Consider the following 16833-nt stretch of genomic DNA (forward strand, 5'->3'; position numbering starts at 1 on the left):
TGACCGCCCCCTCGTCCACCAACACAATTACCCCAGAACCTCCCAAGCCCCTCCCACCGGCCCCAGTTCCCTCTCTTCTCACTGGGCGAGCCCAACCTATTCTCCTTCCTTCCACCCATTGTGCCGTGGAGGTTGAGCCCCACTACACACCCGGAGATTAGTTGTGTGGGTCTATCTGTACCCAACACCCCCTGTTTCTAAGCGCCTAGACCTGTACCCCCTCCCTCCTGCCAGCTCCTTGCTTAAACATCTTGCCCCCGCAACATTTCCGTCCACCACAACCATTGCTACAGTCCCAAATTTCCAATTTGTTACACATAATACAATAGTTTATACATTTACCCTCTCTGCGGCCGTGGATGTCATACTCGGTCGACAGTTCCTTGGAATTAATCTCAAAGTGTTTGTCTCAAGATGGTTTAGTCCATTCCCATATTCCGAATCTCCCTTTTTTTTGGACATTTCGAGCCTCCTTTTGTTGGTTCCTTTCGTCATTCCCTGCTATCTTCAATATCCGTAAACCTTCTTCGCACAAAGTGACCTGATGTTGTTGTCCTTTGCATGTGAAGAAAAGTCCGAAAGTGAATGTCCATCCGTAGCGAACTTGGTTTTTGATTCAAATGTGTACTACTGGACCCATAAGTCTTTGCTTCAACAAAGTGCTTGCGCCAAATCTTGATACAATTGGATTTCTGATACGTTGACCTTAATGGGAGTTGCTTTCCTTGCTGCCTGTAGAATTGCCCTTTTCTGACCGTACCTTTGAATTGCTGCGACCACATCGCGGAGCCTTGCTCCTGGATCTTTGCGTTTCGGGCCCACACAGTGTATTTGATCAATTGGAACATCCTGTCTCTTTTCCAAGTCTACCAGATCAGCAAACACCTGTTGCATCGTTGTTCTCAATTCCCGGTCCTGATTTGTTTCCGGGAGTGATTTAACCCGAATGTTAGATCTCCTCGATCTATTTTCAAAATCTTGCATTTCAATGTTTTGGGTTGCTGTTGCCAACTGATCAGCCAGTAAATCTAGTTTGCATGTGCCTTCCATAATATATTGGGTCGCTGTCTCGTTTGTTTCTATTCGCTCTGATAAGTCGTTGATATTGTTTTTCACCTCCTGTAGAGCTTGTGCAAGTTCTGTTCTTATAATCATTGAAACATTGATTACTTCAGTTGTTGAATCTTGCTCTGATATCTTCGGTACTGATACAGGTCCTGATTCTTGATGAATTAACAGGCATTCATCGGTAGGCACCTCTTCTCCTTCTTTACACCATACTTTTGCGAGAGCCCCTTCTTGTTGTTTTTTCTTTTGCAGCTTGGCGGTAGGCACCCCCTCCACTGGTTCTTTTGAACTTTTCCGGGCCATTGTGAGAGAAATTTGTAGTTACAAGGTTGCCAGCTCTCCCCTCCCCCCTTTTTTTGTGGCTAGGGTGGAATCCTAAGCAATGTTACTTTGGCCTTACAAGGTAAAAGTTCAGAATACGCTCACAGTTTTTACTCTTCCAACCCACACACTAATCACTTGTATGATTTGTTGATGCAGCCAGTCCGGGGATGATTTGTTACCCTATGCTGACCACTTTCGGTGAAATGCCTGGATTGCTTATAGATGTTGTACAGCTGTAGAATCCATATAGTCGCTTTTTTGAAACCCTCCCCAATCCGCAGATTTAAAATTTCCACCCACTTCTTGCCCAACCACTCTCCAGCGCTATTACTAAATAAGGTTTGCAGACTTACCCATTGAATACCATTGGGAACTTTGGAGTTTTGGTTCCCACGCTACCCATTTTATAGGCTGCAAGACACATTGGCCTAATTAAATTAAACCAATTGATAGCCCATGGGGCCACCATTCCTCCAAACTCCAGACAACCCTATCTTCTTGCTAAAGCACACCCGTTTCCTTTGGCCAATCAAATAGTACCAGAGGTCCACCCCACTCCTTGGCGGTCACTTGTCAGTTCCTAAAGTTACACCATGGACATGAATTATACTTTCTTGATTTTATGGACTCCTACCCCATTCTAATTCTGGGGCATCGCAATCCCTTTGTTATCCAATCGAATCTTGAAATATGTCTAGTGGTTGCTTCTCAGGCAATTCCTCCTCGGCAACAGTACGCAATATGATTAATCCAAGCAGCAGTTCAATTGTATGTGGGACTTTGGATAAGAGCCACCCGGATGAAAGATCCCCGGGGATTAGTAAGTGAGAGACTTTCAGATTTCTCACAGCACCGAGAATGGACATCGCACTAGTCAGATTGGCTGGGCTTTGTGGCCTTATCTCATGTTAACATGTTTCTATTCATATGTTATCTTGGACAACAGGTAGAAGAATGTTCCTTCAAGGGGCTTGTTTTCTCAGTATGCAGAGATGTGTACTTATCAAGTAGTATGTGTAGTATAACCAGGCTTTATTAAATGGTGCTATCAAATTCATGGCACTTCAACGCAAGTCTCCCATGAATTGCAGACACTGTACTCATGGCAGCAGCCTTCAATGCTATTCTGTATAAAATGACCATCACATTGTATGGCCATAGCAGAGCAATTGTGCTGGCTTATATTAAAGAATATGTGGGCATTGGAGGATGAAACGTTACTTTGCAAGGCAAAATAAAGCAGTCAAAGAGTGCTAAATTGTAGCTCCCAACAGTGGTGTAGCCAGGATTTCTTCACAGGTTGCGCCAGCACCACTTTCACTCTGGCCTAGGGCAGGGGCCGTGCAAACGAAGGGAAATATATTTATTTGAACCAAGTGCTTATTTACCTCGTTTCTTGAATCACGTTTAGGTTTGAGCTTTTTTATAGTATTGCACAGCTTTGACAAAAAAGTTACAAGACAAAACTAAACCAAATGCCCACTACATCATGATCTTCAATATTGTAAAGATACAAGAAGGAGGTGCTAACATCGCAATACCATACATATCTTGACTAGACCAAGCATATGATGGTATGGTATGATTATGGTACATGATGCTGTACTTCCATACTATGGCAGCACCTGGACATGTGGGGCCATACCTTATAAATGGTGAGTGTTTGTAAAGTGTGCAGTGTTATTTAGTCAGTTACAGTCTACTGAGGCATCCTTATGTTTTCAACAATTGAAAAACAAGGAAGAGAAAAATAGGATGATTTGGTCAGGATCGCACAACAGGTCAATTTGAAAAGACGACATATAAGAGCTTCTCTCCAAACCCCACAGACCACGGCTGTTCCAAGTTATACATTAAAATTCTTTGTGCAGAGTTGTTTTCATTAGTTGTTTGAGTTCAATAAAAGCAACAAGCAAAGTAAACCAATTGATAGCTAAGTCGCCCTGGCCTAAGAAATCTCTATAAATATATGTTAGGCAAAACAAGTATGATTCATTCTGAAAGGGGACAGGGGCACAGAAGAGAAAGTATATCTGCAAAAGGCATATACAGTTTTCTTAAGTGAGTGCATAGATACAAAATGCAGCTGTGTTTTTCATAGTAATGTCAAACTAAGTTAAGGTTAAGTTGTAGGGATGAATAATGTACCTATTTAATGTAATAGATAGAGTGCACTAAATCAGTGGGCTCAACGAGCTCTGGGTGGTGTGAGATGGTTGAGCACTGCTTTGGGGTCGAGTGTAGGGAGAAGCACTGATAGAAAAACTTGACTGTTGTGATGGTCATCATCAATAACATCATGGAAGGCGAGGTCACAATTTCCAAGCTGCGTTGGCCCTGCTCCTCTGCTCCGTCAGCTTTCATGGTTTGTGGCGAAATGCCTCACACTCAATATGTGAGGGGTGACTGAGACTGTCCTGATTGACATCACTCATCTCCACAGGATTCGGAAATAAGTTTGCACGATTTGCACAACAGAGGTTTGATGCAGCATTTTCATTGTCGGTGCAAATGCTGCACCTGATTTCTACATAATGAGACGACAATAACACGTGGTATTCTAACGAAAAGGGATGGCTATGGTCTGAGGGGATAAATATATAGCTGGTTGAGCCTTGGGTAAAGCAGGATGGGCAGGTCCCCTCAAGCCACATCTTTCCTTTGCCACCTGCTCACACATATTATGATTAATTCCCCAACTGTTTCCTACGAATGAGTCTTCATTTGTCAGGGTAGTAATTGATGAGGGTCTTAAAAGAGGTTACATGGTACGATTGTAGACACAAAAAGAATGATTAGAAGATAGATAAAGGGCGAATGCACCAGGGATAATACCTTTTCATGTGTTGCCTTTTATTTAAATTGGACAATATTTGTTTGTTTAGTTTTCAATTGATGAGATCTAAATATTTAAGTAATAATGGCACAATTAGGAATGATTACACAATGAAGCGATGAAAATGTATGACCCAGAGACATTTTATGCTGGTTGGGCTATGGCCATTCTAGCACCATCTCATGCCAGCGTCTGAAGTGGTCAGACAAGATGATAAACACAGAGTGATAAGATTAGGCTTACCTCACCTCGAAATGAAGACGGCAACAGAGGAAAATCTTGGAAACCGCTAAAAATCTATTGATGAGAGAGAAAACATCTTGCTTGCCTAGTGTCTGTTATACACACTCACAGTCTACTAAATGAAATGTAAGTCCCACTGTAATCGTTTTAGATGGAATGACATTATCTGGAAATTTGGTACCTACCAGTGACGTATGGTCCCAGCGGCATCTGGCTGTAGTTGACAATCCCACCTGGCCCAGATCCTCGGAAATTTTGACCGAAGCTGTTGCTGTAAATCTGAGGGGATCCAAACGAACCCTAAAAACACAATGTAGCAATTGTGATTCATTAACACATACATTTGCGGAAAACATTCAAGCAGTACCCGTTGCTATTGACATTAGCAGTTTTGGTCATCGGGTGATGTGCTGTTTTTACCCAAGGCCGTCATTTATCTATTGCCCGTCCCTCGTGCTTCTTCCTTTTCCTATAGAATTAACCCTCTGACGGATCCATATTTTAATTAGGATTACTATGTTGTTTGGTGAATAGCCATCTTTAATGTTTAATTCATCTGCTATTGCCATTGGATTGTGTTAAGTGTAATCAATGCTTCAAACACATCTGTTCCCTAACTTTAGATTAACTTGGAGAGGCATTTATTTAATATGTGTTCTCTGCCTTTGCTTTTCAAAAGGACATACGTTTATAAATGTTCACTGTCTCTGAAATATTTCTAAAATATGCTGTAATGATCTGAGTAGAATACATGTCAGTGCAAATGTACCTACTTGGAGTTAATCCACCAAATATAAATTATAATCATCTGTTCTAATGGATTGTGTCCTTCTACGGATTCCTTGTTTTAGCTATATTCTGCGGTAGCAGCACAATTTCAGAAACTTCTTTTATCCAACAGGTGACACTGTCCGGCCTCTGCATCGAGAGCCCTCGACACTCCTTAGCCTCGGGTCTAGACGTGACTCTGCTGCTTATACGAATAGCCGGTACTGCGTCCCGTAACCTCAGTTATTTTTCGGCATGCTCATCATGCAATGATCGGAACACCTCACACCTTAGGAAAACGTTCTGAAAAACTCCTAAATATTAGACACAATGTAGATGCCAGACCATTCATGCTTTAAGTGTTGGAAGGATTGAAATGATACAATTTTGCTAACCGATCCTCATATGCCATGCCGGTGGTGTCTCGGATTTGATTTTGAGACGGCCGATTGCAGGTCATTTCAATCTATGACGTAGAAGGCATTGAAGCAGATGCGCTCAAAATTGAAGCTCGGGAGCTTCTACATTGCAATTACAAGAGGTTTCAGAGCAGAGGACTAGCTTTTTGTAGGATACGGTGATCATCAGATGGGGTGGGGGGAGCCGTTACTAATCAACCCATTTTGAGATGGATTGTATTGGCAATCTCTAAATGTTACAGTATTAGTCCTGGAAGGACTGACGGCACACTTCACTAGGGGAGTGGCAACTTCCTCAGCTCTGCAGAGAGGCGTACCTACTGCAGGTACTTGCCGAACAGGACTTGGTCTTCCCTTCACACTTTCGCTAAGTATTATTGCCTGGATGCCTGGGACGGTCAGAATGCCTGATTCAGCAGAGCAGTATTACAAAATGCTTTGTAAAAGGTTTATGGCGGGAGTGAGACTCTTTCACCCCTCCTGGAAGAACAATCCTATGGGAGTCCATCTAAGATGAGGAATCCGTGGTAAGACACAATATATTAGAAGAACAAATTACTTACCCCTAGTAATGTTCTTTGTGATGGATCTTCCTCCCACAGATTCCTGATCGCCCGCCCAACCTGTCCCTCATATCAGAGAGCTAACTGCTTGTGCAAGTCTCTCCTTCTCTGCTGGAAGGCCCATGCTGGTCTACAAACTAAATGGTTTTGTTGAGGAGTACAAAACACCACTCCCCAACAGGGCTGAGCAAATGGAGTAAATGAGAAAACTGAGGTCACGGGGCGCAGTGCTGGCTATTTGTAGCAGCATCAACATCAGGTCCGGACCCAAGGCCAATGAGTTTCGAGAGCTCTCAACGCTGAGGCCTCAAGGCACCCCCTAGTGGACAAAAAAAGTTTCAGAAATTGTGCTGCTGTCGCAGAATATATCTAAGAGGAGGAATCTGTGGGCGGAACATTCATCAGACAGAACATTACCATGGGTAATTAATTTGTTATTTTTAGCTCTTCCCAAGCTGTAAAGGAGAAAGATGTGTTTTTCAGTACATCGGTACTTAAATGTATCTTTCTTTAAATGGCGGCTGGGCTTGTTCCTTTCAGCAGTAATTTGTGCTAGGTAATTCAAAGTGAGGGTTGTTGTGTAGGTCTAATATTCTGTGGCTCAGTCATGGGCACCACATTTGTGAATTACAGCACAACTCATCACCATGCAAGGAAACTCTCACACGTAATTGACGAAAAATACAATTTTCCTGATTCATGGAACGTTTTCCTATGGGATTGCGCCATTATAAAGCACGTCCATGAATCAGGCCTATTAACATGCCAACGTGTTGGATAAAGCTTAATCTTTGCACATGGGCAGTGTGATTTTACTCTTGCGTCAAAATGTGGCGAGAATGGAGTTGTGCAATTAATTTGCTATTATCGTATTCATTTTAGGGAAAAATAAATGTGCAAAATGTTACTCACCATTATGCAGAGCATTATATCATGGCAACGGTCATATTGTTCCTAGCCTGATATTTCATGACAAGTACTAAACATCATAACTTTAAGAGATGCACACATACCCTGGAAAAACATCATTACATACTGATCGTGTCTTGTTCTTTACTCTCCTAACCTCACATCATTGAAGAGCTGAGCTGTACTTTAAATCATTCATTGTGTCAATGCCTTCTCATCCTGGTCTACTCTGTTCTCTGTTGGAGCATGTATTTGTACCTGCCCCACACAAACCATTATCTGCTTTCCTTTCTATGCTTATCTTTCACCTCCATCTTCTCCACTTTTGTTGGGTAGAATTATTTCTGCATCTTCAGGAACACTGACATTTGATGCCCCCTGTCTGACAATGCAGCTAGGATTATTGCTTGCAGGAGCACTCTGGAGAGCGGGAGACGGATTCTGGTAGCACCCATGGCCATTGACTAGTATTGCCTTTCCAGAGAACAGGAAATGGCTTCACCTCAGAATTTCATTTCTCTCAACACCAATCTCTACACTTCTGCTCCAGCTAAGGAACCTGAAGTTCACTTTTCTTTCCCATGCTAATTATGCTTCCTCCGTTTGGCACACCGTCTTACTTCACTGATACATCTAAGGGGCCCTTTTTTTCTTCGATTTTAAATACTTAGGGCCTGATTCACAGAAGCGTTTTATAATGGTGCAATCCAATGGGAAAAAGTTCTGTGACTCAGGCTCTTAATCTTTTCAACTCTTCTCTTACCTTTCTGAGCTCTTTAAGAGACCTCTTTCTCTGCCCAACCACGCAGACAGGTTCACTTTAATTAATGCCTTCTTACTTGTTACTATCCCTAATTTTGTTTGTTGTCTGCTATTTCCATCATAGAAAAAAGCACGGTCCTGCCTGTATTCTCCATTCATATCTTACTTGATTTGTCATCCACCTCTGCTACTGCTGTGAAGCTATGCTGCTTGGCAGAATTGTTCAACCAATGGTTATCTTTCTATTTGCCTAAGCAGACTGTCTCAGTACACATCTCTGGTTCTTCCTCCCACTATCTTCCACTTTGTGGGGTTTCCCAGGGCTCTAATTTGTGTTCCCAAGTCTCTTCCCTAAATCTAGAATATTAGTGTTATTGATTAGCCCTGTGGTCAGGAATGCTACATTAGAACATCAGAGTGTTAGAACATCCGTTGAAGACAATGGAGCAGTGCAGAGCTATAATCTCCTGTTTAAGTCCTCTGACCTTACATCACAATGTGCCATTTATGTTTCTTCTATTTTAATTAGAACATTCTTCCCTCAATTGTTGGAATGCCCAAATAATAGCCTTTCGGTCATTCCGATATTATGCCTGACCATTGTTCTTGTACTCCTGAGCAACATGCATGTAATAACCCTTCGTCCTCAAGCTGGCTGCAGATCATAATGCTATAAACGTAGCAAGCCTCAAGCTCTTTAATGCTATTTTCTCATGAATCTGCCATCTTAACCACCGCTGTATTACCTCCCATAGTCTGACTCGCTCTCGTCAGCATTTACTGCTCTTCCAATAGTTGTGTTCTGACAGATAGTGCAGAGGAGGTCTATACCAGTAGGCCTTTTGAGGGATATGATATGATTGCCTGACTCTCTGCCAATGGTCCAATTAATGTGATTATCAGAGGAACCTTTTTTTTTTTTTTTAAGAATATAATTTTGTAGAGCAGACCACATTTTCTCATCAGGCAGGTTTAAGGCATCACACTGAATATAGTAATAAGATGCATATTCCAGACAAGTCTGCTGAGCTTCAAGGAGCAAAAGAAACATAAATGTAATGAGGAGTGTCTCAGAAGACTTCTTGGGCAACAAGGCATGTTTCCATTTCTTAAGTGAAATCGGGTATTTTCTCAAATCCTGCAGCTTGTAAAGACCACCCGAATGTTAATGATCCCTATATTCATTCACAATATAGATGCCTTTCATTTGTTTTGTTGCTTTTCATCAAATCACCCTACAAAGATGAGGTAATCAGAGTCACAGTTATCAATTTCTAGCTTTTATAGCAAGAGCTTTTTGGTTGTTGTAGGCCAATAATTCTAATTGAGAAAAGCCCAACAATTTAGAGCTTGAGTAAGAAAAACATGAAGGATTGGCTTGATCGAAGAGGAAAGGATTTAAAGAAGACTCCTGGAGTTTAGGGGCAAATAGTTTAATGGAAAGGAACTCGTGTTATTCATGAGGGTGAGAGGGAGGGCAAGCCTGATTTTTGAGCATGTGCAGAATACAGGATGGGAATAGGGAGACAATAGAGCATACTTAAGGAGGGGTAACACAGGAAGAGACTTTTAAAGACAAAGTGAATTGGCGCAATACAAAAGCAGATTAGCATAACAAGGAATTGACCACATGATTTAAAATGAAAGGAGATGCAGAGACATACAAGAGAGGTAGTAGATGATAACAAATGAGGATCAAACAGCCATTGAAACATCAGATGGACAGCAATGTCCTGGGAGCTAGAGCATGTTTATCAACAAACGGGAATCAAAAATAAGAGTTGGGAAAAACAGCTGCACAGCAGTAATGGAGAGAAATGTAGAGAATTAAATGCCGGAAGCAGTAAGAGCATGATATAAAGGAGGGTGCATGCGTTTGTGTGTATGATATGTCATGTTACTTGTCTTTTATACTGCGCACATCACCACCGGTATTGTTATTAAAGTTCTGAGCCCTGTCTTTGTAGAGTCGAATTGTGGCCACACAGAGGATTGCAGCCAGACCATGTGGGGTGAAAAATAAATGGGGCCTAAGAGCGAGGGAAAGGGGAAGAGCGGGAAAAGCCACAAAGGCAAAAACATGTAGGCTTAACTCACTGCATGTAGGGAAATTAAAGACATGAGGCTGCTCGTTGGGATATTTGTATAGTTTTCAATGTTTTCACCAGAAGAAAGTGTAATCAAAAGAAGGAACAAGGGGGCGTGGCCAACTGCTGAACCATGTTCAGGTGAATTTCGGGAGCTCCCGTGCAGCCGCCGAAATCCGCATGAAATCCTGTGTAAAATCACCACGAATGGCGTAGAAAGAACTGGGGAACGAAGTTGAAGTGCCGTGGTGAAGGATAATCTGCTTTAGGAGAGATACGGAACGAGGTGTAGTCTGTGAGGCTCGCTGAAAAGTCTGGCGCTTCGGCGGGAAGAGCTGCCTAAGATGGCCCCTGTGGAGCTGTGAGAGCGAGGAGGGAGAGCCGTGTGGAGCCCGTGGGTGCTGGTGTTGGACGGTGCCCTCCGAGAGCAGCAAAGGTCCTGGCGAGCGCAGACGTGTCCCTGGCGGGGGTGGAGGAGCGGACCCTGCTGGGAGGGACACGAGGAGGAGTGGATCGGGCGGCGGACGGTGGAGCGAGCTGCCGTTGGGAGTGGCGCGGGTCGGCTCGCAGAGACAGCGGCGGGAGGAGTCCCGGCTGGGGGCTGGAGGTTGGTGTCCGGAGGGAAGCGGTCGGGCAGGAGGACTGAGCGACGCCGCGAGGAAGCTACCCAACTGCAGAACAGAGAGCCCGGGCTGCGGCACTGCGGGAGCGGCTGTTGCGGTGCGGGCTGTGGGACGGGACCCCAGGAGGAAAGAGTGAACGGGGGCCCGCACTGTAGGTCCCGCGTGGGGGGTCCTGCCCACAGACAAAGACATTAGTGGCTGCGTGTCCCTGAGAGGAGGAGACTGGCTGTGCAGAGAGATCACGGAGGCTGTGTAGGACACTTTCCTTCCGCCGGTGAGGGAGAGCAAGACGGAGCAGTGACTCCCCCCGGCGGAACGCTTGAAGCGGGCCCCTGGAGGCGGTGGAAGTGTTGGTGGAAGAAGCCTCTGGGGCGGGGGATGGGGGGTCTGATCTCTTGTTTCTCCCCTGTTGGGGGATTCTTGGGATCTCCCTGCTTCCCTCCGGGCTGCCTAGACGTCCCGCTCCAGCTGGAAATTATCGAGTACAGTGAGGGGTAGAGGGCCCATGAGAGCAGGGTTTCCCCCTGTAACTGCTGAGTGTGGCGCATAGAAGGGGCCTTGGAGACGCGCCCCTGACTGGTTAATAGAGTGGGCACTGGGGACTGCTGGAAAAGAGGGGGATGCAGGCTGGAGGACTCTGCTGGAGCTGGGCGTTTTGGACAGAATCGGTGGAGGTTGGAGACTGCTGCGAGTGAGGTGGGCGCCTGAGGGAAAACTCAGGCGGAATAGGTGGACTTAGGCACGAGGGTGCCAGCTGAGGACAGACCGCAGGATTTGCGCTTGAGGGGGTGCCTATAGGAGCTGATTTACCATGGGCAGAAGCCAGCAACGGATGGAGAAATACACGGAGGCAAAGGACAGGCCCCAGAGACAAGAGGGACCAGATCGACAGGGGGGATCCCCAGGGGAGGAAAGACGTTCTGTGACCCTGGATTCGCTAATGGAGGCGATACAGGTCTCCAGGGATACTCTTCAGGAGAGCATTAAAGAGGTACAAATGGATGTCTCTCTGGTGAGGGCAGACCTCCGCAAAGTGTGCGAGAGAGTTACGGAGGTGGAGCAGAGGGTCAGTACGGTGGATGATGATGTCCAAAAGCTAAAGAACCAGGTGGCGTGCCTTATAGGCGCAACTCGAACCCTGGAAGTTAGAGCTGAGGATGCTGAGGGACGCTCCAGGCGCTGTAACATCCGTCTGGTTGGTGTCCCGGAGAGGGAAGAGGGCCCTAGCGCAGAGCTTTTAGTGGAAAATCTGATCCTAAAAGTCCTGGGGATTAAGGACTTGTCCAACCTCTTTACTGTGGAGAGGGCACATAGGGTTCCAGGAAGGCCTCTGCCGCCGGGTGCCCCGCCGAGAGTGCTAGTGGCTAAGATCATGAACTTCCGGGACCGTGACGCCATTCTGCAGGATGCTCGCAGGGTTGGGCAGTATGCAATCGGAAATGCAAAGTTGAGGATTTTTCGGGACTTCACGCTTGAGGTACAATGTCAGAGGAGATCCTACGATGCGGTGAGGAGCCGTCTGCGGGAACTCAATTTAAAATACATGATGTTTTACCCGGCAAAGATGAAAGTGCTGTCGGGGGGGGGCGGGGGAGTCATGGTTTTTCACCAGCCCGAAAGAGGTATGGGACTGGTTGGACATGAGGCAACATAAAGGGGACCCTTCTCCGGATGGTCCTAGGGTGGGGGCGGCTCGGGAGGTGGAGGAATGTGGATAAAGCCTGGCATTATGCCGCTGAGGGAGACCCCCGGCAGAAACTGTTCCTGGGAGTGGGGTGCTACTGGAGAAGGAGGGGAAGATGTAGGTGGGGCTGCATGGGGCAGATGGTGATACCCCTAGTTTAACCAACGCCCACTAACTACCAGCCCCGAGGGAGGGAAGGAAGAGGGGTGGAATAGTTTAGTGGGTCTACTGTTATGGTGGAAGAAGCAGGGAGGGATGGGGGAGTGGGGGTGGGTGGAGGGGCAGAGAGAGAAGGGAGGGGGGAAGAGTCTGGGTGGGTAGCACCAAGTTGGGGTTCGGTGCGGGAGGGGGGGAGTTGTATAAGACCATTGGATGTGAGACTGGGCACAGCAGTTAAGAGTGGGAGAGGGATGATGGAGTTGATGTCATGTGTACGGGAGAGGGGCTGACATGGGGGCAAATTCCGACATATTGAATGAGTAAGGTAGGAAGTTTGAAAATTGGGACATGGAATGTCCGGGGGCTGGGGAACTATCAGAAGAGGAGGAGGGTGGGGGAATATTTGAAGAGGCAAGGGATACAGGTGGCCCTGTTGCAGGAGACGCACTCCAATGCGGAGGTATTGGGGAAGCTGGAGAAACTGTGGGGGGTCAGGTACGGGGCACAACGTACTCAACTCAGACGAGGGGGGTTCTTATCTGGGTGGCAAGGGGGGTGCCACTTAGGCTGGAGCGGGGAGTGGTGGATGGGGGGGTAGGACAGTCCTGGTGCGCTGTATGTGGGAGAATAGGTCACTGTTTGGTTAACTCATACGCGCCTAATGTGGATGACAAGGAGTATTTCCCCTCTGTGTTGCGCATGATGGGGGCCTATAGGGGGGAAATGATAATATGGGGGGGAGACTTTAATTGTCACTTGGATGAGCGGTCGGACGGGCAGGGTACTGGGGGAGGGCAAAGAAGTATATGGCGGGGTCTTTACGGGAGGTAATGCGGGAACTGGACCTGGTAGAGATCTGGAGGGAGAAACACAGGGAAGAAAGGGGTTTCTCTTATTACTCGAGTGTGCATGGTTCCTACTCGCGTTTAGATTATATGGTAACAGGAAGGGAACACTGTCACTATTTTGGGGAAACAATGTATTTGGGGCGCATTCTATCGGACCACTCTCCTCTGGTGACGACGCTGTGCGGGCCCAGTGCAAGCCCCCCGCGGCGGTTGTGGCGGATGCAGAGGGAGGCGTTGCGAGATGGGGCCTTTGTGGCGGAGCTTAGAGAGGAGATCAGGTTGTACTTTAAATTAAACGAGGACACGGTGGGCGCTAGGGGAGTGTTATGGGACACCTTCAAGACGACCATAAGAGGGAAATGCTTGACCATGATAGTTGGGAAGAGGAAGCACCTCTTAGAGACGTTACAGCGGACATAGGTCCAGGTAGCGGGACTGGATAGGGAGGCGGTGGGGGGGCAGAGGTGGCAGAAAACCTGGCGCGAGCACTGGAGCTTCACCAGAAGACTCTGGCGGAGCTGTCACACTTTAATGATAATAGATGGGATGTGAGACTCCACAGGGAGGGGGATAAGGCGGGCAAATTTCTGGCATGGCTAGTTAGTAGGGAAAGTTCGAGTTGCATCATTACTCAGCTCTGATCTAATACTGGAGAGATAGTGGGGACGTAAAAAGAGATTAATGCGGCCTTTGTGACATACTATAAGGAGCTCTATACAAGTGAGGGGGATATGTAGAGGTGGAGGTGGAGGACCGCATGGAAATGCTCCAGTTGCCGAGGTTGGGTGAGGATAGTCGGGAGGAGTTGGAGGCCCCCATAGGGGAAGAGGACATTCGATGGGCGATACGCACTATGAGGAGGGGTACAGCGCCGGGTAGTGACGGGCTACCGGTGGAGTTCTATGTGGAGTTTGCCGACTTTCTTGTCCCGCAGCTTCAGAGGTTATATGAGGAGTCGTTCCAGGGGGGGTGCCTCCCAGAATCAATGAGGGAAGCAGTGATCACGGTGATCCTAAAAGACGGGAAAGATCCGAGGGATTGCACAGCATATCGGCCCATCTCGTTATTAAATGCAGATGGGAAGATCCTGGGGAAGATTTTGGCGTCCAGGTTGGCGGCGGTTGCATCGAATCTGATACATCCCGATCAGTGTGGGTTTATAGGAGGCAGGAATACCTCGGGTAATATCTCCCGGCTACATCACGTGATGGATCGGGTGAAGTCACAAAGGCGGGACATGGCGATAGCGTTGTTTGACGCCATGAAGGCGTTTGATTCCCTGGAGTGGAAGTGGCTGTTTTGGGTGTTACAGGAGTTTGGGGAGAACATCTGTAGGTGGCTGACCTTGCTGTACACTAAACCGCTAGCGATGGTGAAAACTAATAATTGGGTGTCGGAGACATGGGAGTTGGGAAGGGGGACTATGCAAAGGTGCGCGGCTTCCCCAATTTTATTTGCTCTGGCTTTCGAACCACTGGCAGCATTTCTGCGGCAGGAAATGGGTGAGGCTGGAATTGAGGTGGGTGGGCAGAGGCATATTGTATCCCTATATGCGGATGATTTGTTATTATACGTAGGGGACCCCAAGATATTTCGTCCAGACCTTTTAGAAATACTGCGCAATTTTAGAGCTATGTCGGGGTTCCGTATAAATCCGGAGAAATCGGTTCTGTTTCTGTTGGGAGGGCTACGGGAACGCCCAGCGGAAGAATTACCAGAAAAGGGAGACAGAATCATTTCGATACCTGGGGGTGTGGGTGTTTCATGAGGTGGTGGACACGTTTGTACATAATACAGGGGGGGCATTATCCAAAATAGGGGACTCCATCCAGTTCTGGAAGTTCTTACCCCTTTCGCTGATGGGCAGGGCGGCATTATGTAAAATGGTAATCCTCCCGCGGTTGCTTTACTTATTTATTTACGAATATACCGTATGTGGCAAAGAAGGTGTTTTTTTAAATGTTGGATGTTAAGATTAGGGAATTGCTGTGGGACACGGGGAGGAGGCGGATGTCCCTGCAAACTCTGCGGAGATCGAGGGAGGGTGGGGGATTGAGCCTTCTGGACTACGAAAAGTACTTCGCGGCGGCACAATTACAATCGGTGCTGGTGTGGGATCAACCAGAGGCAGAACTCCTGGGGACACTGGTGGGGCCCTTGCAGCAGGGGTGTAGGCCGGTGGAGCTCCTGTGGCACCCACTGGGCAACGTGGGGACGTCGGTGGTCTTTGAAGCGGTAAGGGAGACATGGAGGAAGTATATGGGCGGTAAGGGGGTTAAGGGCCGTCATGAGAGCAGTCTCCCATGGGGGGCCGACCAGAAACTCTGCCAGGCGATTGGGAGTTTGGGGATACGGAGATTACGGGAAAAAGGATGTGAAAAGGTGGGGGACTTTTTCGAGGGTGGGCAGCTCCTTACCTGCAGGGAGTGGTGTGACAAGTTTGACCTGCCACAGGGAGTTTTTCTGGCATATGGGGCGGATGTTCAGAGGATGGCGGAGCTATGGGGGGAATCCCTGAGGAGCCGGAATCATGCCTGGTGCTCCGCGTACTACGATCTGGCGGGGGGGAGAGGGCGTATCTCACGGATATACAAGGCTCTTTGAGGGAGGCCGGCAGAGAGGGAGTTGGAAGTCAAGGAAAAATGGGAAGTAGATATGGGGCGCTCGATATCGAGTGAGGAATGGGAGCGGGTCTGGGACTTGGTCCGGAAGTCGTCGAGGAACGCCTGCTTCCAGTTGCTTCAATTTAACATTCTGCATAGGGTATATGTTACCCCATTGGCGCTCAAGGCGATGGGCGGGGAACACTCGGTCGATTGTCCCAGATGTGGGTCGGAGGAGGCGGGGTTCTGGTATATGGTGTGGGAATGCGGGGCAATAATAGAGTATTGGGATGCGGTGCTTAAGGGAGTGAATGACCTACTGGGAATCTGCCTGGAGCGGCGTCCGGAGATTTGTCTGTGGGGGAACTTACTGGGGGGGGAGCGTAACAAGTTGCGGAACAGAATGGGTCGGTTTATACTCATATTGGCAAAACGCCGACTGGCGATAGCGTGGGAATCGCCCCTGGGTCCGACAATCCAGTTATGGAGGAAGGATGTACGAAGGTGGGGTTTAGCGGAGTTAACGGTGTTGCAGAATGTGGAGGAGGATAAGGGGGAGGTAACGGTCTATTGGTCCCAATTGCTGAATGACCTTGCAAAGGATAATGACCTGCGCCCACCGTGAAGTAGCATATGCAGGAGAGAAACCATGAATGAGTCACGGGGGAGGGAGGAACTCGGGGCTAGGGGTGGCAGATGGATTGTCCCTAATATCACCGAACCGTGGACACTTAAGCTGGACTGCTGTGACCAATGGAGGAAGGAGGAATTAGATGGGACTTGGGGAGGAGGGGATGGGGAGGGGGTAGGGAGTGGGCAGTGGTTGTATTGTTGGTTACAATTCACTAATATGAGGGACTGATCTTTGGGGTTGGGGAGCGTGAAGGGACAGTTGTGGAATTGTTATAATAAAATGCCAATAAAGAGTGTAAAAAAA

General features: G+C 47.4%; 1 protein-coding gene across 7 annotated transcripts in view; it reads right to left on the minus strand.

The window, feature by feature from the left end:
• CHD5 (chromodomain helicase DNA binding protein 5) overlaps positions 1–16833 on the minus strand; it is a 2731226-nt gene that overhangs the window by 122310 nt on the left and 2592083 nt on the right. For 4 of the 7 annotated variants that reach the window (XM_069610277.1, XM_069610279.1, XM_069610278.1 and 1 more), the window contains one exon: positions 4657–4771. In XM_069610277.1, coding sequence (XP_069466378.1) covers positions 4657–4771 — 115 coding nt within the window. Of the gene's footprint in view, positions 1–4471; positions 4526–4656; positions 4772–16833 lie in introns of all 7 variants that reach the window. The other 3 variants (XM_069610282.1, XM_069610281.1, XM_069610280.1) reach the window with 3 other exon arrangements.

This window comes from Ambystoma mexicanum, chromosome 8 (assembly GCF_040938575.1).
Source record: "Ambystoma mexicanum isolate Mex_15411 chromosome 8, UKY_AmexF1_1, whole genome shotgun sequence".
In the NCBI taxonomy this organism is placed as follows: Eukaryota; Metazoa; Chordata; class Amphibia; order Caudata; family Ambystomatidae; genus Ambystoma; species Ambystoma mexicanum.